General features: G+C 38.7%; 2 protein-coding genes across 7 annotated transcripts in view; both read left to right on the top strand.

Annotated features, from left to right (window-relative positions):
* The window catches only part of LOC146632610 (protein SSUH2 homolog), a 32848-nt gene extending 29252 nt beyond the window's left edge, over positions 1 to 3596 (top strand). For all 4 annotated transcript variants that reach the window (XM_085353410.1, XM_085353409.1, XM_085353411.1 and 1 more), the window contains 4 exons: positions 640 to 732; positions 2308 to 2413; positions 2743 to 2850; positions 3456 to 3596. In XM_085353410.1, the coding sequence (XP_085209536.1) occupies positions 640 to 732; positions 2308 to 2413; positions 2743 to 2850; positions 3456 to 3596 (448 nt within the window). The remainder of the gene's footprint in view (positions 1 to 639; positions 733 to 2307; positions 2414 to 2742; positions 2851 to 3455) is intronic.
* A 7650-nt stretch (positions 3597 to 11246) lies between these two features.
* On the top strand, positions 11247 to 23927 carry LOC146632609 (protein SSUH2 homolog). Of its 3 annotated transcripts, none has more exons than XM_085354525.1 (12): positions 11247 to 11259; positions 14093 to 14173; positions 14242 to 14317; positions 14401 to 14530; positions 15712 to 15772; positions 16215 to 16336; positions 16585 to 16647; positions 16735 to 16811; positions 17104 to 17196; positions 22642 to 22747; positions 23070 to 23177; positions 23787 to 23927. In XM_085354525.1, the coding sequence occupies exons 1-12, from the start codon at positions 11247 to 11249 to the stop codon at positions 23925 to 23927; spliced, it is 1071 nt and encodes a 356-aa protein (XP_085210651.1). The 3 variants fall into 3 exon arrangements, with proteins under 3 accessions (XP_085210651.1, XP_085210650.1, XP_085210652.1); XM_085354524.1 differs by lacking the exon at positions 11247 to 11259 and adding an exon at positions 11667 to 11694; XM_085354526.1 differs by lacking the exon at positions 11247 to 11259 and having other exon boundaries at positions 14086 to 14173; positions 14245 to 14317.
* The last annotated feature ends 275 nt before the right edge of the window (positions 23928 to 24202 follow it).

Genomic DNA, 24202 nt, shown 5'->3' with positions numbered 1-24202 from the left:
TTTATTTTACTCAAATTAAAAGCAAAAGTAGAAGTGTTACAAAAGCAAGAAAAGCCTCATTAAACAATTGTTTTATATATGAATGTTTTATAAAATAAAGGGTTTAACAATTTAAAGAGTGAAATAAAATGCTGTTGTTGCTATTTGTTGCTCTTCTATCTGACGCTACGGACTCAACTGATCATCTGTCTGCTCCCATCTGCCATCTAGTTATCCCACAATAACTGGGATAACTTTTTGTAAAGAAATGATCATCTGGCCCAATAAATATGAGCAAAGGAAGAAATCAGTCAAAAAATGTTCAGCAGGATGTGAAATCATAAGTTACTTTTATTTATTTAACAAACTTTTAAAAATACATTTGATAATTAAAGTCTTTTATGAGTGTAGCCTGGTTGAAGATGAGCAGCAATATTGACAAAATAAGCATACACATATCGACAAAATAAACAAATATCAGATTTTTTTTAAAGTTAAAATAAAATCTAGAGAATCGATAATGGTCAAGACTGAGTCAAACATATTTAAATGATTTTATTCACTTCAATGTGGACTTTAGTAACAAAGAAAAAATTGGGAAAAGATTTGTATGTCTATAAGTAACCAAAAATAATGAGTCATGTGTCTGTGTGTGTTTAGGTGTACAAAGTGTAATGGTAGTGGGAAAAAGCAATGTGAAACCTGTAAAGGAAAACGTCAACTGCTGACCTACATTGAGCTCAAAGTGGAATGGTGAGTACAACAGCAGTTTCAACATTCCTATTTCCTATGATTCCTGTATGAAGATTGGGTTCTTCAAGTGTGTTTTAGGTGTCATTTGTAAAATTCCAATGGTCCTGGAGGAGGTTGCAGAAGTATATAAAGACACTTACATTTGAACTCAATTTAACTCCTTTAAACGGTTTAAATTTGTTTCTAAAGCCCTTGAAGCCAATTTTATGCTACATGTCCTGGATACTTGCAGAGTTAATTAAGGATACTTAAGGTTCTGTTTGAGGTCTGTTTGTTTTGACAGATATTCGTGAATTATGTAGAGGAAAATGGTACATGGAGATGTTTTAAAAGGCTTTGAAAAGTCAATGCAAATTAGTTGGTTCTTTTTTTTCCTACCTTAAATATTTTTTGAGGTACTTCCACTGAAATTTTAGAAAACATTAAATATCTTCCACAGACTACTGATGGGGTCCAGTCCTTAAGGATAATACACGAGCCCTGCCCACGGTTTTAGTTGTACTTGAGGAATAACCAGTTTATGAAAACAAAGATTTTATCTTTCAGTGACAGAGTTGCTTAAAGGCTTAAGAGGCCCATATATTTCTGCAGATATCTGACATACAGTATAAACAAATTTTAAAAATCAAATAAGGAAACAAGAGAAGAAATTACACATGGTCATTGTTTCGTTTTACTATCAGTAAAAGTATGTAGCATGTAAAAATATAGCATTAAATTTGAAAGCCATATTTGAATGATAATAAAAAAAATTCTTGATCAGTGGGCACCCCAATATTATTAACAACAGAGATTTATCTGATGTAATTTATCCTGAAATTGAGAAAATTCAGGTTTCGTGAACATTCAAAGCACTGTTGCAAATCCATTATATTCAGTCACTAATAATAATAATGTATACTTTATTGATCCCCGTGGGGAAATTACTTGTTTTTCTCTGTATTTGACCCATTCACTCAGTGAAGCAGTGGGCAGCCACTAAGCAGGCGCACAGGGAGCAGTGTGTAGGGACGGTACCTTGCTCAGGGGTACCTCAGAGTAGCCGTTCAGCGGATTCAAACCCCCGATGTGGTGGCTTACACTGCGTCACAGCAGGAAGATCCTGAGTTCATCTCCATAATCTGGTCAGGGCCTTTCTGTGTGGAGTGGAGTGTTCTCTGTGGGTACTCAGGCCTCCTTTCACAGTCCAAAGACATGCAGTTACTGGTCGTGATTCTAAATTGCCCTTAGGTGTGAACGGTTGTCTGTCTCTCTGTGTTAGAACTGCAACAGACTAGCCGCCTGTCCAAGATGTACCCCACCTCTTCCCCTTGCACTCATGCAACCCTGCTAAGGATAAGCGGAAGAGAATAAATGTTTTTTTGAGTGATGCTTTGGTGCCCTCTAGTCAATAAAGATGAAAATTACATGCTGCGAGTTTAAACTGAAAACAGTAGAAACTTGATTGGTTAAAACTTGAAATGATTGATTCATGTAATATTGTATTCATCAGGATGTAGAGTGTGTGTTAAATCTGTATTTTATATTTGATGGATACAGCATGAATATAGTTCATATCTGTGTGTTTGTGTTTAGGAAAAACCATGTGGAAGATCATCTGGTGGAGCAGAGCTGTGGTCTGAAGAGTGATAACCTGCGCTCAGTAAAAGGGAAAGAGCTGTTCAAGAGCAGCCAGAACCTGGTAAACAAACACACACACACACACACACACACACACACACACACACACAATGTAGCTTCACTTTGAATCCTAATAAGATTTTTTTTTTTAAATACCAAAATTTCATACAAAAAACTACATCTCAGTAATTTCACACAGTAGTTTGGAATGTTATATTCTATGTTCGAAATGTTGAAATAATCTCCATAAATTAAACATAAAGCCACTGCAGGAACTCACCTCAGACAGGTGTAGTTGAGATAAATGTAAAGGAAAGGTTGGGGAGAAGGAAAACACATTGCTGGGGTTAGCGGTGTGAATATTGTGAATTAAACTCTTGCTTCTCTCAGGTCTACCCACTGCTTGGCTTTCCAAACCCAGCAGTCTCTCAGGCCTCTGAGCGTCTGATCAAAGAACATCAAACTAACTATGGCAAAACCTCCAGGATTCTGCAGCAGGTAGGCCGACACACAGCTCAAAAGAAAAATTATCCAGATCTTCTCCAGTAGTGGAGGGAAAGAAAACAGCTATCCTTGTTCCATCAGCAGCTAATTCTAGTTGAAATATAATTGATTCGAGCTGAAATTCCATTATTTGTAGTTGAAGCAGCAAGGAAAACGTGCAAAGTTTACTTTAGAGTTTTGAGTCTATGGGCTATAGTGTAGTCACCCCCAGTGGCCAGCCTGTGCTGGTGTGCCTGTGTTACTCTGCAATTTATTGCTTTGCTCTGCAAAATATTTAACTTAACTGATTCCTCAGTTAGTCAATAGAAAAATCAATAGACTGTTCAATTACTAAAGTTATCAACTGCTACAGAAGCTCAAGAGATAAGGTGACCTATAAAGATAACTAAAGCCATCTTGAATGATTTGATGGTGGTTGAAGAGTTAGCTGTTATATAAACACTCAAAAGGGGAATTAATTGTTGGAATTTTTGTTAAAGAAAAGGACATAAAGGTTTGAAGTCAATGCTAAGCTAAAGTATTCTGACTCAAGCTGACCCCCTCTGATGCTGTTGAAAGTTTTCCTTTAATACGAATCCCTCCATCTCTCTCTCTTTCAGAGGCAGACAGTCGAGCTGATCCCCATCACTCAGGTGAACTACAAGTGGAAAGACAAGAGCTACGTCTACTACGTGTACGGCAACGAGCGCAAAGTCAGTGCTGATGACTACCCAGAGACCTGCTGCTGCGTCATCCTGTAGACTCACAAATACACACAGCTCAAAGCAATTAAACATGTACTCATCAGTCTTCCTTTTTCCATATATAATGATGATTCATTTATTAGGGTAAGAAAAGCAAACCATACCTGTGTTAAAAAGTAATAGAATGTAATGTTCTGTTCAGCATTTTATTAAAATTAAAAAATTAAAATAAAAACTCTATACTGACAGTTAAAGTTGGTGCTGGTAATGTCACATTGTGAGCAATTTACTGTAATTGATGGAAACGTGAATTCTGCTCTCTACCATAAAATTCAGAAGCAGAATGTCCAGCCATCACTTTGGGTTGTGAAGCTCAAGCACACTTGGCTTATGCAGCAGGACAATGTCTGAAATACAATAGAGTCTACCTCTGAATGGTAAAAAAAATAAAAAAATAAAAGAACAAAAAGTGAAGGTTTTAAAGTGACCTAAGAAAAGTTTGGACTTATATCAGATTGTGATTTTTGCCATTCATGCTCAAAAACTCTTGAGCGTGGCTGAATTTAAACAATGCTACAAATAAGAGCGGGCTATTATTCCTCTACAGCGATATGAAAGAGTCATGGCCAGTTATCACAAATGTCTGACTGCAGCTTTTTCTGCCAAGGGTTGCACAAGCTCTTATTAAGTTTAGGTTTAGCGGCAACTGCTTTTTACCCCTTAAGCATAGAAGGCTGATGGGGTATCGTTGTCACCCCACCGGCCAGGCATGTGGTCGGGTGGTGTGGACACCAAAGTTTGTGAATGCAATAACTCAAGAACGAGGCACTGTAATATCTTAAAAATTGCAATTCTTCATTAATCCCTGAGGACGTTATATAAACACCTGCACCACCAGGAATTGAACCCAGGACACAAGAGTTGTATTGTATTATGCCACTACACAAGCAAAATAAGCTCGGCCTGACACCATACCGTGCATCTACTAGGAAACTGAGGGTTAGCACTGGCGGCTGCCAGTATTTTTCACGTAGTATCAGGTAGGTTTGGTTAATGTTTTTCCCTTGATGAATGAAATCATCAATTAAAAAGTGTATTTTGTATTTTCTCTGGTTTGTGTAGAATTAAAAGGTTTTTGATTTGAAACATTAAAGTATGACACATATGTTAAGAAGTAAGATATCAGGAAGGGGGTGAATACTTTTTCACAATAATGTAAGTGGTCAAGCTAAAGGAATAATTGTGATATTTCACATCTTATAATGCTTCATTTAGAGCTACTGTAGCCATACAACCCAGTCTCATAGGAAAACATAACAGACTGTGGGGATTATATCATTTTATATCATGTTTATTCTCTTATATCCTTTTTATTAAGCTTTGAGTAGCATTTGATTACAACATTTATTCAATATATATTACACATATAGTTTCAAGCATGTTATTACATATATTGTAAGAATGTGCTTATGAAAGAGTTGGCCTTCTGTCTGGTAAGAGGTTACAAGCTTTATCTGGTGAGGTGAGACAGAGTGCAGTGAGGTCGAGACAGTTCGCCTGCATACACAGACAGTATATAGATTCATTTCTAGGTTAGAGTTAAGACATATTTGGCTTGTAACTGCATTTTGTGCCTGCATAAGTAACAGTTTTTGTAGAATGTGTTTCTGATGTTCCAGAGATAAGCGAGAATAAGAAGATCAAGATCACCTGGCGTGGAGACGGAGAAAATGTCTTTTTGAGTGTGTGTCAAAGGTTGTCAGCAGAAGAGCTGTGGTTACTGTAACTTATGCATGTTATGTATCTGCTTTGACGCATGAGGGGGCGTTATACCCTGACATATAAAAACATTTTAAGTATGCTGTTTTGGGGGATTTATGCTGAGGATTGTGATGGTGTATTTCCTTCACACGTGTTTAATAAAATCATTGTTTTGACGCACTTGGACCAGCAGTCGTTTGTCTCACACCTCAATCACGAATCGGGACAAGACACACCGGTCCACTGCATCCATTTCACACTTTGCTTCTCCAAAAAGTGAAACGGACAGGCATGCAGAAGTTGCATCACCAGCAGGGGTAGATAATAATAATAATAATAATAATAATATTAAAGCCACCAAGTCAGTAGTGAACAAAAAACATATGATGTACATTCCAATGTCCTTAATCACCAGAAATGATTAAGCAGGGCAGATAATAATATATATTTATATATGTAAATAAGTTCATAATGTCTGTTTAAACACTTTCCTGTGATTATTTTCATGTAGGCTTGAAATAAAATATCTCCCTCCGCTGTTACTGCAACTTACTGCAAGTTCTGCATGCGTGTCCTTATCATACTTTGGAGATATCAGATGAAGATGATTCAAATTTTTGCAGGGACTTAAGGACATTTAAATTTTTTTATATAATAGAGAATTATGAATATAATATGTACCTTCACACGATGTTTATGGCAAGTCGCTGTAAAAAAAACTGCAGCACTTTGTGAAGGATGGCTACATTTGGGCTGGGTTTATTCACATTTACAATAACAGGAAATGTTTACTGTTGGTGATTTTTGTAATATAATGATGTTGCCAATCAAACTACTATCCTATAGTTACCAATTGCTGTACACTTACTTACTCTTTCTTACTGCCCACTTAATTTCACTTCCTGTGGAAGGTTTTTGCTATGCTCTGAAGGCAAAAACCAGCCTCATGTGCCTCTAACTGAAGGTGTTTCTGTGTTACCAAAAAGTTTACTCCAAACATGTGCCAGTATGTGCCACTATAGCGTCTTCAGCATGACAAGAAAACATCCTTTTATCCATCTAAAACTTTCAAAAACAATGATGTGCTGCTTTCTGTATGTGTGACTTCAACTTTAAACAATGTGTGATTAAATGTTTCCTCTAGAGAAAAATCTGACTAATCACAGTTGAAAGGTGAAATAAAAACATGAGATGATGGCATTAGCCTGTGGGTTAACCTCTTAATATGTTGCCTTTATGTAACCAAGGTAACATCTGACCCCACTTCCGGAAATCCCTTCATCAGAATCAGAATCAGAAAGGGGTTTATTGCCAAATGTTGAGCAGGTTTACAACATTAGGAAATTGCTGCGGTGCTTCAGTGCAAACATAGTGTCATAAATAGCACTTAAATAGTGTCATAAATAGCACTTAAATAGACATGAAAAAATAAAAGTAGGGATAAGAATTAAAAGTGCTACGTAGAAAGATATGTGCATGAGCTATACATGAGATATATACATGAGAATAAGAATTAAGAGTGCTACGTAGAAAGATATATACATGAGTGCAGGTGGTGATCAGTGCCAAATATGAAATGATGCAGTGACACAGCGTAGGGTCATGTGTTAGTGGTGGGAACAGTCATGTGGTTATTGTTCATGTGTCCAACAGCAGAGGGGAAGATCATTGTGGTGGGAATGAACTCTGTATAACTTCCGGGTCAATCTGCTGCACCTCCCCTACTACATGTCATCCCAGAATGCATTGTGTGCATTGTGTCACTTAACCACTGCCTAGGCATGCTGTAAAATGATTCAAATTAATAAATTATTCTTAGTTTTATGTAAGGGGATGTTCTAACACTTCTAAAATATGTTACAACCCACCCCACCTCTTTATTAGTCCTTTATTTATCCAGGTAAAATCTCATTTCGAAGAGGGACCTGGCATCATGGCAACAAAAGTCACATACCACATAGGTATATAACATTTAAAACAAATACAATATCCCATACCAACATGTGTAAAATATACAATAACAGATCAAATTAAGAGTACATTAAAAACAATCACACTGAGTAAAAGAGCTGTTCTCTCGTTAATGAATCAGACTTAAACTCTCCCAAGGTAACCAATTCTGATAATTTCAGTTCCTTCTGCAGATTATTCCAGGAAGCAGGGGCAGCATATTTAAAAGCCTTTTCCCCCAATTCTTTTCTGATTTTTGGGACAATCAATTGTATGATATTGTGCGAACGAAGGCTGTATTGGTTGTGGTTTTTACACATATACACACATAAATAAGATGGAACCAGCCCAAGGAGAGATTTATAGATAAAGATCAACCAATGGGAGAGTCTGCGAATATGCAAAGATGGACATTTAGCAGCAGCATACAAAGAACAATGATGTACACGATTTCCATAGCCAGTAATAAAACGTAAAGCACAATGGTACACAGTATCCAGCCTCTTTAGGTAGTGGGCAGGTGCATTCATAAAAAGCAGGTCACCATAATCCAATAAAGGTAAAAAGGTTGCACGAATCAAATGTTTTCTCACTTGGAGGGAGAAACAGGATTGGTTTCTAAAAAAGTAACCTAGTTTTAGTTTTAACTTCGACACAAGCCTTTGAATGTGAGTCTTAAATGGCAAATTCTGATCTATAATGATCCCTAGATACTTGTAAGATGTGACCATTTCAATTTCAGTTCCTTGAATTGTTTTAATCTTAGGAGACGTAGCTAACAACTCTTTGCCATTTGAGAATAACATGAACTTGGATTTCTCTGGATTTAACACCAACTTAAGTTGAGTTAAATGGGACTGAACGACGTCAAAGGCAGACTACAGAAATTGCAGGGTTTGTGCTACTGAAGGGGATGAACAATAAATAACTGTATCATCTGCATAAAGATGAAATGCTGCATTTGACAAATTATCACAAAGGTTGTTTATGTAAAGAGAAAATAGCAATGGCCCTAATATGGAGCCCTGTGGAACTCCTTTGGATACTGGGAGAAAAGAGGAAGAAGACCCAGCAGCACGGACACACTGTTTTCTTGCTGACAAGTAATTTGAAAACCAACTTACAGCATTTACAGATAGACCAATATTGTTTAGTCTATTTAATAAAATAGCATGGTCAACTGTATCAAAAGCCTTTGACAAGTCAAGAAAAAGAGCAGCACAGTATTTTTTGCAGTCTATTGAATCAACGATGTCATTAACCACTTTAATAGCATCAGTTATTGTGCTGTGTTCTTTTCTGAATCCTGACTGATGTTGGGAAAGAACTGAATTTTTGTCCAAAAAGTCTTTCAGTTGTTCACTAATGAACTTTTCTAGAACTTTTGCTAGAACACACAATTTAGATATGGGCCTGTAATTATTAACATCTGAAGGATCACCTCCTTTCAGCAAAGGGAGAACATAGGCTAAGATTAAAAATTTAAGTTATTGGTTCTGCTATAAAATCTGCAGCCAACTTAAGAAAATAGGGATCAAGTTGATCTGGTCCTGCAGATTTATTTAGATCCAACAGATTTAAAGCCCTGTGGACCTCAAAAACTTTTAGCGGAGAAAAACTGAAGGGTTGGACCACAGATTCAGTTTGAGTGGTTGCAGAGAGAGCCTCTTGTTGAAAGCTGTTTTAAATCTGGATATAAAGATTCAAATAGAGATCCTGAAGAAACAAAATGCTCATTAAAGCAGTTTAGAATGTCACATTTCTCTGTTAAAGTACAGGAGTCTTTTACAACTAAAGTTGGCATCTCATTTGTAGTTATGTCCCCATAAGAAGATTTTATTATTTTCCAGAATTTTTCAGGGTCGTTCAAATGTTTAGTAGTATTTGAAAGATAGAATTCTGATTTGGCCTTTTTAATTAAGGAAGTTGAACGGTTTCTGAGCTGTCTAAAAGTCAGCCAGTCCGCTTCAGATTTGGTTTTTCTGGCCTTAGCCCAGGCAGCATCCCTTTTTTTGAGTAGACTGGAGAGCTGAGGAGAAAACCAAGGGTTGTTTCTGCATTTTACTCTAAATTTGCAGATAGGGGCATGTTTATTTATAATTTTGATAAAAGTATCATATAAATAATTCCATGGCAGCTCAAGATCAGTTAGGTAGATTCTACTCCATTTATAGTCCCATAAATCATGAAAGAAAGCTTGCTCACAGAAATGCTTAAAATCTCATTTAAAAGCTATTTGTGGCCTTGATTTTGGGAGCTTCGATTGTCTGACTACAGCTACCACACAGTGGTCACTGATATCATTTGCGAAAACCCCAGTGTGAGAATATTTATATGGCATATTAGTTAAAAATAAATCAATAAGTGATTACTTTTCTGTGCATTTAAGATTTGGACGAGTTGTGCTGTAAATTAGTTGTGTGAGATTATAACAACGACAACTCATCTCTGAGCTCTGGAATGCTGGCATCAAGGCTGAGTTGATGTACAAAAAAATCCCCTCAACTGCTGAGTCAGCTGCAGTACTGTGAGGAAGCAGGAATCCCCCTCGTGGCTATACTGGGAGAACAGTAGCTGAAGGATGGAGTGGTGAAGCTGTGTGTAGTGGCAACCAGAGAGGAGGTCGATATATCCAGAGCAGATCTTATCAGTGAGATCAAGAGGAGAACTGAGGCTTAGCTGCTTCCTGCTTGTTTAGCCATAAACCAGCCGCTTTATCTCATGGGCTCTTCAGAACCGTGTACAGAATTCCTGTCATCAATTGTTTAGCTAACTGTATTAGCATAGTTACCCCGAGGGGGTGCATCACAGTTTATCTATGAAATCAGAATTTAATCTCCTGTAAGCCATATCATTTTATCTGCAAACAAAGTTTTGTGTTGTTACATCAAAATCCCTTTTTCTCAATAAAATCTGCATGCCCTATTTCTAGCCCTTAAGTCAGGGATAGAAGTGGGTAAACACTGAAATGATCATATGACTCCTATCTTATTGTTGATTGATGGCATTGGGGGTGTTGCAACTGTCCCCATGTTGCAACCATACCCCTCTACCCTGTCCAGGTCTCTCTTGGAAATTAAGGATTTTTTTTCTTTCTTACATATAATTTACATTTTTATTTTGAAAGGAGTTTTTTTCTGGAAAATTGGGTCTTTTGCAACTAAAGGTTATTAGAAAATGCACTCAAAGCAGGTGCTTTCAGGTTTTGCCAAAAAATTATTGATATTCAAACAGCTGTAAACAGGTTTTTAGCCTATAATCTGTCAAACAAATGTCACACAAATCCCTCAGGGATTATATCAAATCATTATAAACCAGAAGGAACATTGGTAGAAGCTGCGATCAGTTTCCAGGTTAAAAAAACGTCATTGACAAGTGAGGATAAGGGGGCAAGAGGGGAGCAGAAATCTTAACAAATGTAAAATCACAATTCTATAGCAATATTTTAAATATTCATTAGGATACGTACAATAACGCAAAGTCAAAATTGTGTCAATCCAGTTGGATGCAGTCTATTCATCAATATTGGTAAATGTATTACAAATAGAAAAAACATAGAAAAGTTGGATTTGGATCAGGTTTCGGCACAAAAGACCCCAAAGGCCGCGTTTATGCCGATACCACGAAACGATGATGAACTGAGTTCTAATAGTAAAGTAGAAAAAGCGGGATTTGTTTCTTGCCAAAGCCATTGGTGTATCACAATATAATGCTTGTTTTTCTGCGCTTAAAAACAGCCTTAACTGCAGCCACAGGATAGACCCTGGTCAGCTGTTTATTGAGCGAGTCACAAGCACACCGCAGGAAAAATAAAGATTTACAGTTTTTCGATTGTTTGCATTCACTGCTTCTATCTTTGATCGTTAACTCGGGGTAGGCGGGCCTGCTCTCCCACCAGGGGGCGTTCCGAATTTCACCATTTAAATGCGGTTCTGGATGACTCTAACTGTAACGGATTCTGTGAGGCTGATATCAGCGTGGTTGATCTGCAGCAGAATGAACAGCTCAGGTAGGAACTGCAGCACAGGACACACCAGCAGGCTTAGGAACCATCACGACACTGACCACAGAACCCCTGCGGGCTATTCAGAGGCGCAGACGCAGGGTTCGGCTCCTGATAGTCGGCGCTGAAACGCTGTCACTTCTATTAATAAACATTCAGTGCGAAGATTAAGTCAGAATCATGTTAAACTTCAGCATTCACTAAACTGCATTCGTTTGCTTCTTCAGTATATTTTAGTTTTTAAAAGAGGAGCTCCAAACATGATCCACTTGTTTTCCTTTTTGACAGTAAACTGCCGATGAAACTCATCAAGCCACCTGAACCTTGTTTCCTGAAGAATTTGATGCAGACGTTTGCCTTTGTAGTGGACAAAAAAGAAAGAAAAGCAGAAAGAAAGTGGACTTGGGAGGAAAATGCGAATTAACAGGATCTTTCTGTTTTGTACTTTGTGCAATTTCTTTTCTGTAATTTTACACATTTATTTCTTACAATTCCAATTCCAAAGAGTCACACTGACATATTTCTATCATTAACGTCAGCAGTGTTTCGTTATCATGTAGAAAAACTAAGAGATACTATAAGACTTGCGTGCATTTCTTTTAGATTAATGCATCTCAGCTAAATGTGTAGTTAAACTTATTTCTATTGTTGGAAAGACCAGTGGTCCGGCCGCTTAAATTTAAAATGGGGTGAGTGTGGCCCATGTTTTAAAATTAGTTTGCCATCCCTGCTTTAGACTTAACAAATAAGGACACATATGGATTGCTAAACTCTGAAAGAGAAAACAAGGTCAGATTTTCTGATTTAAAAATAAGTTTAATCAACTCAGGTGAAGAAAGGGAGTGCAGACCTAATATAATGTGCTCAATTTAGGCATAATGAAAGTCAGGAAATAATCAGTGATGATAATAATAGTAATGCATGATAATAAATAATCTTTTGAGACAAAGACAAAGAAAGTTGAAATGTAAAGATTTAATTTGTTGTTTTGAGTCAAACAACTGGTACGGCTTCTATACCCTTTTCAAAATGCTGTGTTTGCATGAGTTATTGAAACCGTACTGAGGATATGGAAAATATTTCTGTTTTAGCGCATACACACTAGTAACAAGTATAAGGGCGTTGAAGAGATGGTGCAGAAAACAGCATCTGGTCAGAAAGAAAAATAACACTAATCTAGAATAGTTCACCATATTTATACAAAATTAAATAGCTGTAAATGGACAGATGCAAGGATATGGATGTTAACACTGTCATGTTGAGAGAGCTAATCAAGTTGTTTTACTAGTTTCAGTTTTTGGAGTCTTTTTTTCTAGATACTGACCTCATGCCTTCGTCTGTAATCCCTCATGTGTCAGGTTAACGTAATCATTGATTCTTGAGTTGCTGGAACGGGTGATGGAGTCCTTCAGAGTCTGTGACAAAATATTAAAGTCTGTCCGGGGCTTTAGGGGCTGTCTGCACACAACCATTATTACCCTTTTCAGAAATCAATGCAGTTTCTTGTCATATCAGTGTTTGTTTTTTGGAGATGTTTGTTAAAATTAAGAGATAAGAGAGAAAATGGTAAAAGAAACCTGAACTAAAAATGTTTACTCTAACACTGGAAATGGGGTTAGTATACTACCCCCATTATCATACTTGTCATACAACAAACATCTTTGAAACTCTTTATTGCATGAGGGGGTAGCAATGGATATCCTTGCATCTGTCCGTTGACAGCCGTTTTAAGTTTTAACAAATCTGGACAACTCTTTAAAATTTGTGGGGTTTATTTCTTCTGACCAGATGCAGCTTTCTGCACCATTGTAGTTATCACATTTTACTTTTACATTTTACATTTCACATTTACTTATCACATATCACAGAAGGTGAATCATTTCCTTCTAACTAAAACTGATTCTGAAGAATGATTTCACTAACTTATCTACACAAGTCGTTTTGTAGAGCAGCCATGGCAGAAACAAGAACTGTTCAACAGAGTATACCCTTCTGTGTATTTAGAATAGAATAGAATAGAATAGAATAATCCTTTAATTGTCCCACGAGGGGAAATTTGGTTTTGACAGCAGCCAGAAAGACACATATATAAACAAACAGTACACAGGACACAGAACAGAAACATACACAATTTTTTAACTTTTAATTTTTTATTTTTTTAACACAATTTAAGTCCTCTGTCTCTCTTTCTTCATTGTCAGGTTGTCTGTCTATCTCATGTCATATCACTGCAAGTCTCAGGATTGTTTTCATGCTTCATGTTCGTGTTCATGTTCATGTTTCTGGTCACCGTTTTCGCATGCGCTGAGTTCCATGTCATAGTTTTCATATTGAGTTTAGGTTATTCCAGTTTAGGTTTTGCTTTCCTTTTCCCCCCAACTCGCCTTGCCTTGTTTTCTCTTTTGGAAATCAGCCTCAATAAAAGGCCCGGCTTTTGTTATACCTCATTCCCTCTCCTGTGTCTGCTTTTGGGTTCACACCGCAAATACACCAGCCCACCTGGCCGTGGCTAACCATAGCGTGGGCATAATCATTTTTCATTGCACCAAACATTCTTCTGTGCAGGAACAGTCTTATTCAGCTCCAGCCATTCAATTCAATTCAGTTTTATAGCACCAAATCACAACAAAAAAAACAGAAAAAAAACAATCAGGGAACCTCCTATGAGCATGCACTTTGGCTACAGTGGTAAAGAAAAAAAACCTTTTAAATGGAAGGAATAAGAAACAGTGCATTATGGGAATCCCCCAGCAGCCTAGATCTTTTGCAGCATAACTAAGGGAGGATTCAGGGTCACCTGATCCGTTTGGTTGAATTTTTTGTTTCTTGTTTATTCCAGCTATGTACCCACCTGTCATGGCACCCCAAGCCAACATGTTTGTCAATGTCCCAGGCTATGAAGGCACTGTGCCAGGAGGAGGTAAGAAAAGCATATAATTCCTCACATTAATGCTGTTGCTGGTACTTGAAAATTTGTCATTGATGCAGCAGGTTTCCTGCCTCCTCCCATGCCCATGGAGCCAGTAGCCCCACCCCAACCCAGCCCTGAAAATCCCGAATGGAGGTACAACATATTATCTGTGTTTCTGAGCTGCTCACCAACCAGTAGAATATTCTGGTTTAACACAGAGTTTGTGTGTATTGTAGTATCCCCTCTCTTTCTGAGGATGAGGCTCGGGAGGCATTCAAGAAATTTGTGTCATCTCATATCTGCTACAGTGAAGATCCAGTCACTCAGGGAGTCATCACCTCCATGGAGCCATTCAACACATTTAGGGTGATTAAATGTTCCACCATCACCACCATCAGTGATGCTGCGGACTGAGTTACCTCCATATCTGCCTTTACTATCTTGATCAGTCTGTTGCAGAGCTCTGGTTTGAGATGCTTTTATCCATAGTTTTCCAAACATTTGACCAAAGGACATAATTGAATGATAATGAACTGTTGAAACATGCATAATGAATTTTTTGGTAGCACTTTCTATTACAGCTAGGTAATACAGGGGTAGTAGTAGGGTAAAAAGGGGGGAAAAGAGTGTAATAATGTGGTAATTTCCAAGCTTTTACTATGCAATTACCAAAGTAATAACCACTTAATATCTAAATAATATCATGGTAGCAAGAGTGGTTACAGTTGAGTAATATTGCTCAGAAATGTATGTAATAGGATAATGAGAACCCAAAAACTGCACATAATAATATGGAAATACAGCTCCACAATAAAGTGGAGTCACAAGGAAGAAACAAGAATGCTATAATGCAGTAATATGCGTTAAGTTATTACCCCTCAATTACCTGTGGTAGTTTCTGTGTAAAAAGCAGGAAACAGTGCTGCAAAATGCAAAACCACCTGTTTAAATTTAATAACATATTAAGAACCTATTAAAGCTAAAAAGTGTGTGATTATTATCTAAAAACAACTGTGGCAGTTTGCCTAATAAAACAGGAAATACAGCTGCAACATGCAAAAAGCATATTTAAAACACATACCTTGTAGGTTAACTAGTTAACCTGCTATTACCCCCTTATTACTGAGCTGTAATAGAAAGTGCGACCATTTTCTTCTCAAAAACTTCAGAGCTTTTAGTAAGTGTCCAGAGCTGCTGAAGTAGTAGTTTGCCAGAACTTTTCATCACATCCTCAAGATTCTTGCGAGAAGCTCAAAGAATATGGAATACCCGTTCCAAGTACTGGTTTTACCACAAAATTTGTTATGCAGTAATATGATGCCCAGTTATATGGCAACAACCCGGAAATACATTGTATGGTATAATGTGCGATACTGATTGGGTTTAACAAATTTTGTGTAGGATTTAATGGGAGAGACATTTCTTGCACATGATGCATAGAAACGTATGTTTCACTTTCACTCTGATGTGAAATATAGAGAAATTAGCACAGTAATGTTATCAGCAAATCCAGTTTCTCTCAGTAAAGTCTGTTTTTTGTTCCTTAGTACCGTCTGGAGACATTCACTGAGTCCAGGTCAACTGACTGGGCCCACAAACCACATGAAGGTAAACGCACATTTTCATTTTGTTAAATCAAAACCTGATGTGGAGCCATTAAAATGGTCATTTTCATTTGTTTCCTTGAGCCACCATGTTCTGTTATTATAGAGCAAGGCTGGATGCTTTTTAATCTGATGGTAGAGTTTTGTTGTTTCCTGTTACCAAACCACATTTTTCACTTTGTTCTTGACCACACTCAAAGTTTATGGCCTTGTGAGGGATTAAAAACAATAGTGTGATACTCAGAGCCTATTATGAATCAAACTCCAGAACAACTGATTAATCAATAGTGTTTTACCTGAAAGAGTTAAACCTGGAAACACTTGCTTTGGTTTTCATAACAAATGGCTCTTTTATTGATCCTTGCATAAATCTACTGACAATGCAGTAACTTACTATACTAGTAGTTTATTGACTGCCATTTTCTGTGATCTCGTGTATTTAAAAGGTGAGCCTGCTGACTTTTACACCCAGCCCGCTCCACGACCATGGGAGGTCCAGGCCACACCCCCCAAACTTTTCAGTGACCACACAGAGAAGATCCGGGTGCCCTACACATCCTCCGTCAAGGTGGCTGAATAACAAAAGCTATCTGTCAAAGTGCTGGGTTACCTGCAGTTTGGTTCTGAGCTTTAAGCTTGAAGACATATATACTTAAAGAATTTTCCAGATGAATTTTGATGGATCTTTAGTTGTCCATGAGATGGTTCTACAGCTCATCTTTTCCTGAGTTTATTGAGGCTTTAAAACCATGAACACGTGAAATTTTTTTACCTTTTGCTCATTTTTAACTTTTTTTTGTGTGTGTTTGTGTTTAGGAATGCCACACATGCCATGCAGCAGGTACTGAGCAATGCAAGGAGTGCAGTGGAAGTGGAAAAGTAAGGAAACTCTCAATAGTAAATAATAAGACATGAAAAGTCTGATCAAGGTACAATTAAAACATTTGCTTATTTGTGTGGTTGTAGAAAGCGTGCCCGATGTGTAATGGTGCGGCAAAGTCCGATCCAGCCTGCACTCACTGTAATGACACAGGCAAAGACAGGTACTGAATGGTCACACAAACTGAAAATAAAACAGAAAAAATACCAGTTTTATGACTGTGCATATGCTGGGGATATACGATTAATTACAGTAACTAATTAGAAAAGGACAGATGCAAAATTTCCTAAAAATGTCTAAGCAAAGAAATACTGCAATAAGTAAAAGTTCAGTAATTTTTTAAAATAATAATAGAAGTAAAAATAAACAAATACCATATTTTTAAAAAATAAAGCAAAATCTGCAATGTCTGTAAGTAACCAAAAATAATGAGTTATGTGTCTGTGTGTGTTTAGGTGTACAAAGTGTGATGGTAGGGGGAAAAAGCAATGTGAAACCTGTAAAGGAAAATGTCAACTGCTGACTTACATTGAGCTAAAAGTGGAATGGTGAGTACAACAGCAGTTTCCTATATTTCAGTGGCTTTATCAGAGTCCTTGAAGATTGGGTTCTTCAGTGTCTTTTAGGAATCATCTGGAAAACTCAAATGGTCCTAGAGGAGGTTTCAGAAGTATATAAAAAGTTTTTATACATTTCAATTCATTTAACCTGTTTTTGGCAGATATCCATGAATTATTTCGGGCATTAAAATGGTCCATGGAGAAGTTTTAGAAGGCTTTGAAAAGTCAGCGGAAATTAGCAAGGTCCTGAGTTCAACTCCACCATCTGGTCAGGGAGTGTGAATGTTCTCTGTGGGTACTCGGTAGGGCCGGACCATATCATACTGTTCACGGTAATACCAGTATAATGTTGGGCAACGATAAGAAAATGAAATATCGCAATAGAATATGGGTAAAACGCGCATGCGCAGTGCCTTTGTTTTCATACGCACATGGCGGAAAAAGCATGGCGGCGACGAAGAATGAGAAGGGCGAAAGCGGATCGTTGAATAAAACAGATGAACCAGAACTGGTTTGTAAAAATGCTGCAGCATCAGTGATGTGGAACTGGGTTAGCTTTCGTCCGTCAGATACACAACAAAGCACTATTTTTGGTAGACCATGCTAGCGGGCCGTCGTTATTACCGTGTTTTTTGGAAAATATGGCACACTTAAAATCAATCCTTTGATTTGTCTGAAAGTCGACAGTGCCCCTTATAATCCTGTGTGCCTTATGTATGAATTCTGGTTGTGTTCACTGACCTCGAAACGATTTTATGTGGTACACGGCGCTCGAAAATCTGTCAAATGTTTTGGTATGACTAAGCTACGAACCCACACGGCTATCGCAGGCAGGCGCCTCGTGGAGTGATACGTACTGTGCTTCAACATAATATTACCGTATTATGTGTGTATAACCTCTTTTTAAGTTTTGTGGATATTATACATGGTTATGCCTATGATATGTCAGCCAATTTCCACTGGAAATGCCTTTTGGTTAAACTGTCAGCAACTAATAAAGTTGTGGAGTTGTAAAGTGTTTTGTCTAGTGTCAATTATATCGTCAGTTATATCGTTATCGCAAATTTTCAAATGTATATTGTGATAAATATTTTTGGTCATATCGCCCTGCTCTAGTACTCGGGCCTCCTCCCACATCCAAGGATTGGGGTTAGATTAACTGGTGATTATAAATTGCCCTTGGGTGTGAACGGTTGTCTCTCTGTGTTAACCCTGTGACAGACTAGCAGTCTGTCCAAGGTGTACCCCGCCTCTACACCTATGGTAGCCTGAATAGGCTCAAGCTCCGATGCAACCCTGATAAGAACAAGCAGAAGAGATATGATTGTGAAGGTTCTTGGTCATCCATGTCATCATAGTCTAAAGAAAAGACGTTTCACCTCTCATCTGAGATATGAGTTCTTTAGAAATAAGCGGAAGAGAATTAATGGTGGTTTGACAGATGCTTTGGTGCCCTCTAGTCAATATAGATCAAAATTACATGCTGCTAGTTTAAATTGAAAGCAGTAGAAACTGTTAATTGTTTAAAGCTTAAAATGTATTAAATCATGTAACGTTGTATTCAGCTGGGATGGGCTCCAGCGCCCCCCGCGACCCTGAAAAGGATAAGCGGAAGCGAATGGATGGATGGATGGAACGTTGTATTCATCAGAATCTACATTGTGGGCCATTTATATGGATACACCGTAATAACATGGGAATGGTTGGTGATATTAAAGTCCTGTTTGTGGCACATTAGTATATGTGAGGGGGAAAACTCCTCAAGATGGGTGGTGACCACGGTGGCCATTTAGAAGTCGGCCATCTTGGATACAACTTTTGTTTTTTCAATAGGAAGAGGGCCATGTGACACATCAAACTTATTGGTAATGTCACAAGAAAAACAATGGTGTGCTTGGTTTCAACGTAACTTTATTCTTTCATCAGTTATTTACAAGTTTCTCTTTGTTCACAGCCATTGACTGTCATGGTTCTGGGTCGTTTCGACCCAGCATTTTGAATTTCTTATGTTTTGGTTTATTTTTACATTATGGATTATTTTCTTATTCTCTGGTGCTTTGATCATGATTATAAATATGTCTTATTCTTGGTGAGGGATTAGTTCTTCGGTGGTGTCTCATGTTTAATATTGTTTGAGTTCCATGTGTTATATTCTTTCTGTCTGCCTCTTAGTGTCAAGTCTGCGTCTTTGTGATTTGTTTCATGTTTCCTGTTTTATTTTGATTGTCCCAGTATGTTGTCAGTGTGTTCAGTTTTACTGCTCCCCTGTCTCATTAGTCTTATTTCTCCCAGCTGTGTCTCCCTCCTGTTGCCCATTCCCTGATTACCGCCTTGCGTATATAAGCACTGTGTTTTCCTGTGTTCTCTGTTGCGTCGTACCCTCACGTTATCTGCCAGCCAGCCAGCCAATTAATTTTTGTATTAGTTTGTACTCAGTTTAGTTTCTGTTCCATTGCTCCAGCAATAAAGCTGTGTATTTTGATTTCACGTCTGCCTCCGAGTCCTGCATTTTGGGTCCTATCTAGTGATGGGCAGATGAAGCCCCATGAAGCACTGAAGCTTTTCATCCAATTGGTTCACCCCAACGCGAAGCTTCATGAAGCTTCATTTGCTCTAGCAGGACACCTACTGGACGTAAAAATAATAGCTGGCATGAATTTGAGGAGTGTGGCATTTTGCACACAGCCTGTAAATGTCAACAACAAAAGGAGTGTGTAAAACATGTATATTGTAGTGATGGCAGTATACTGTGTATATTTATAGTGGCAGTATGGGAAATGATTATTTGGAAATGCTTGAAATGGAAATGATCATTTACTGTGAGGTGAGGTGTGGTTGGGGTGTGGACAGTGGTTGTGCTTTTGTAACGTTGAGGTATGGACAGCTACACACTGCCTGTTCACATTTTATTCTGTAAAAACTAAATTTTCACTGCTTTTATGACCTTTTTAGTGGGGAGAACATAGCTAGGATTTAATGATTTAACAAATCTTTTGAATCCTTTGTCCTCCACAATGCTAAATGGCTGGGAGTCCTCAATCACCATGCTGACCAGGTCTTCATCTATTTGAGATTGTTCTCCTGAGGAAAGACAATAAAGATAAAGCACAAATATAAATATCACATACGTAACTTATAACAGTTGTATAATATTGTTATATCATTTAGTAACATTACTGCATCCTATATTATCATTGCATTTGATGGCTCACCTGGTCTTGCTCCACAATCGGTGTCCCCCTTATTCTCATGCAAAGCTCTGTAGTGCCTAAGCATGGATAAGGTGTTGTTGTTGTTATATCCCAGCTCCCTGGCACATAGCAAACACTTCACCTTGTACAAAAGTCAAGACAGCTCAACATAAATTGTATTGCACCATCAGTATCATGAAAATACATCTTCTGTAGAAATTTACATACCTTGTTGGGAGGAATAAGATCAAAATGTTCCCACACAGGGGAGGACATCCTCCTCTTCTTAGCTGGCTCCATTCTCTCCTGACTTTCCTCACTCTCATAAACCTCCAAACGGTCTCCAAACTCTCACTAACCGCAACTCTCCATCAAACACCCACATTTTTGAATGAAGTCTGAGGGGTTTATATCGCTGTCATATCTCGCGGCAAAGTTCGAACCACTTCATGAACCAGTCACGTGGTACAGCCGGGCAGCGAGGCTTCGGACGTCATCATTTTCAGCTCCTCCCATAAATGAAGCAAGCCTCGATACGCGCTTCGCGGAAACGCCCCCTCCATTACTCGACACACGCTCCGAAGCCTCGATACAGAACGTCCCATCACTAGTCCTATCTCCCTGCCTGCCCGCACACAGCCATGACATTGACATGTCGAAGAGGTTAACACGTGAGGAGTGGATCGAAATTATGTTGCTGTCTGGTGAACGCAGTTAATCGGGTCATTGCAGCAGATTTCAATGCAAGACACCCTATGAGACCCCCCATCTCCCATGCTACAGTTAGCAAACTGCTTGCTAAGTTTCGTGAAACTGGTTCAGTGTTGGATTTGCCAAAATGTGGATGCAAGAAAACTGTCACTAATGAAGAAACATCAGTGGCTGTCCTAGCTTCATTCAGCAAGAGCCCACAGCGTAGCACTCGCTGCATGTCACTGGAGAGTGGCATTAGTCAAACATCCCTTTGGCGGATATTAGCTACTCACTCATGGCATCCTTACAAACTCCAGCTACTGCACCATCTCAACGAGGATGACCCAGATCGGCGCACAGAATTTGCAGGATGCGCAAAACAAAAATTGGAACAGGACCCTCAGTTCACGCAGAAGATTTTGTTCAGTGATGAGGCAAACTTTTATGTGAATGGCGAAGTTAACAAACAAAACCACCGCTATTGGTCTGACACTAACCCACATTGGATGGATCCCTCCAAGACTGTTGGAGCAACAAGTGATGGTTTGGTGTGGTATATGGGGTACAACGATAGTGGGTCCATTCTTCATCAATGCAAATGGTAAATGGCCTGTATTTGTATAGCGCTTTACTCGGTCCCTAAGGACCCCAAAGCGCTTTACACTACATTCAGTCATTCACCCATTCACACACTGGCAATGGCAAGCTACATTGTAGCCACAGCTGCCCAGGGGCGCACTGACAGAGGCGAGGATGCAAACCTCAAGGCCACTGGATATTTGAAATTGCTACATGATGATGCGTTTCCCTCTTTATGCACTGAAGCAGGCACGTTCCCTGAGTTTTTTCAGCAAGATGGTGCACCACCACATTATGGGTGCCAGGTCCGAGCATTCCTAGATGAACAGTTTCCTGTAAAGTGGATTGGTCGTCGTGGGCCAGTTGAATGGCCCCCAAGGTCTCCCGATCTGACCCCGTTAGACTTTTCTCTTTGGGGTCATCTGAAGGCAATTGTCTATGATGTGAAGATACGAGATGTGCAGCACCTGAAACTACGGATACTGGATGCCTGTGCTGGCATTTCTCCTGCGGTGTTACTATCAGTGTGTGAAGAGTGGGAGAAGAGGGTTGCATTGACAATCCAACACAATGGGCAGCACACTGAACACATTTTATAAGTGGTCAGAAACTTGTAAATAACTCATGAACGAATAAAGTTACGTTGAAACCAAGCACACCATTGTTTTTCTTGTGACATTACCAATAAGTTTGATGTGTCACATGGCCCTCTTCCTATTGAAAAAAACAAAAGTTGTATCCAAGATGGCCGACTTCTAAATAACCACCATGGTCACCACCCATCTTGAGGAGTTTGCCCCCTCACATATACTAATGTGCCACAAACAGGACTTTAATATCACCAACCATTCCCATGTTATTACAGTGTATCCATATAAATGGCCCACCCTGTAGAGTGTGTGTTACATCAGTATTTTATATTTGATGGATACAGCATGAATATAGTTCATATCTGTGTGTTTGTGTTTAGGAAAAACCATGTGGAAGATCATCTGGTGGAGCAGAGCTGTGGTCTGAAGAGTGATAAGCTGCGCTCAGTAAAAGGGAAAGAGCTGTTCAAGAGCAGCCAGAACCTGGTAAACACACACACACACACACACACACACACACACACACACACACACACACACACACAATGTAGCTTCACTTTGAATCCTAATACCAAAATTTCATACAAAAAAAACTACATCTCAGTAGTTTCACACAGTAGTTTGGAATGTTGTATTCTATGTTTGAAATGTTGAAATAATCTCCATAAATTAAACATAAAGCCACTGCAGGAACTCACCTCAGGCAGGTGTAGTTGAGATAAATGTAAAGGAAAGGTTGGGGAGAAGGAAAACACATTGCTGGGGTTAGCGGTGTGAATATTGTGAATTAAACTCTTGCTTCTCTCAGGTCTACCCACTGCTTGGGTTTAAACCGCAAGCAGTCTCTCAGGCTTCTGAGCGTCTGATCAAAGAACATCAAACTAAGTATGGCAAAACCTCCAGGATTCTGCAGCAGGTAGGCCGACACACAGCTCAAGAGAGAAATTAGGAACAATCTTCTCCAGTAGTGGAGGGAAAGAAAACAGCTATCCTTGTTCCATCAGCAGCTAATTCTAGTTGAAATATAATTGATTCGAGCTGAAATTCCATTATTTGTAGTTGAAGCAGCAAGGAAAACGTGCAAAGTTTACTTTAGACTTCTGTTTTGAGTCTATAGGCTATAGTGTAGTCACCCCCAGTGGCCAGCCTGTGCTGGTGTGCCTGTGTTAATCTGCAATTTATTGCTTTGCTCTGCAAATTATTTAACTTAACTGATTCCTCAGTTAGTCAATAGAAAAATCAATAGACTGTTCAATTACTAAAGTTATCAACTGCTACAGAAGCTCGAGGGATAAGGTGACCTATAAAGATAACTAAAGCCATCTTGAATGATTTGATGGTGGTTGAAGAGTTAGCTGTTACATAAACACTCAAAAGGGGAATTAATTGTTGGAATTTTTGTTAAAGAAAAGGACATAAAGGTTTGAAGTCAATGCTAAGCTAAAGTATTCTGACTCAAGCTGACCCCCTCTGATGCTGTTGAAAGTTTTCCTTTAATATGAATCCCCATCTCTCTCTCTTTCAGAGGCAGGCGGTCGAGCTGATCCCCATCACTCAGGTGAACTACAAGTGGAAAGACAAGAGCTACGTCTACTACGTGTACGGCAACGAGCGCAAAGCCAGTGCTGATGACTACCCAGAGACCTGCTGCTGCGTCATCCTGTAGACCACAGGTGTCTGGTGTCCTGCAAGTTTTAGTGAGTCCTTGATCCAACACAGCTGATTTAAAGGCTAAATTACCTCTTCAACATGTGTTGAAGTTCTCCAGAGGTCTGGTAATGAACTAATCATTTGATTCAGGTGTGTTGACCCAGGGTGAGATCTAAAACCTGCAGGACACTGACCCTCGAGGCCTGGAGTTTGACACCCCTGCTGTAGACTGACAAATGCACACAGCTGAAAGCAATTAAACATGTACTCATTCTTCTCTTTTTTTAACAT

This window comes from Diplotaxodon limnothrissa, linkage group LG5 (genome assembly GCF_057381915.1).
Source record: "Diplotaxodon limnothrissa isolate DT_005_m linkage group LG5, D_limnothrissa_male_GT1.1, whole genome shotgun sequence".
Classification (NCBI taxonomy): Eukaryota; Metazoa; Chordata; class Actinopteri; order Cichliformes; family Cichlidae; genus Diplotaxodon; species Diplotaxodon limnothrissa.
Note: the sequence above shows the minus strand (reverse complement) of the source record. Positions and strands in the feature narration are given on the sequence as shown.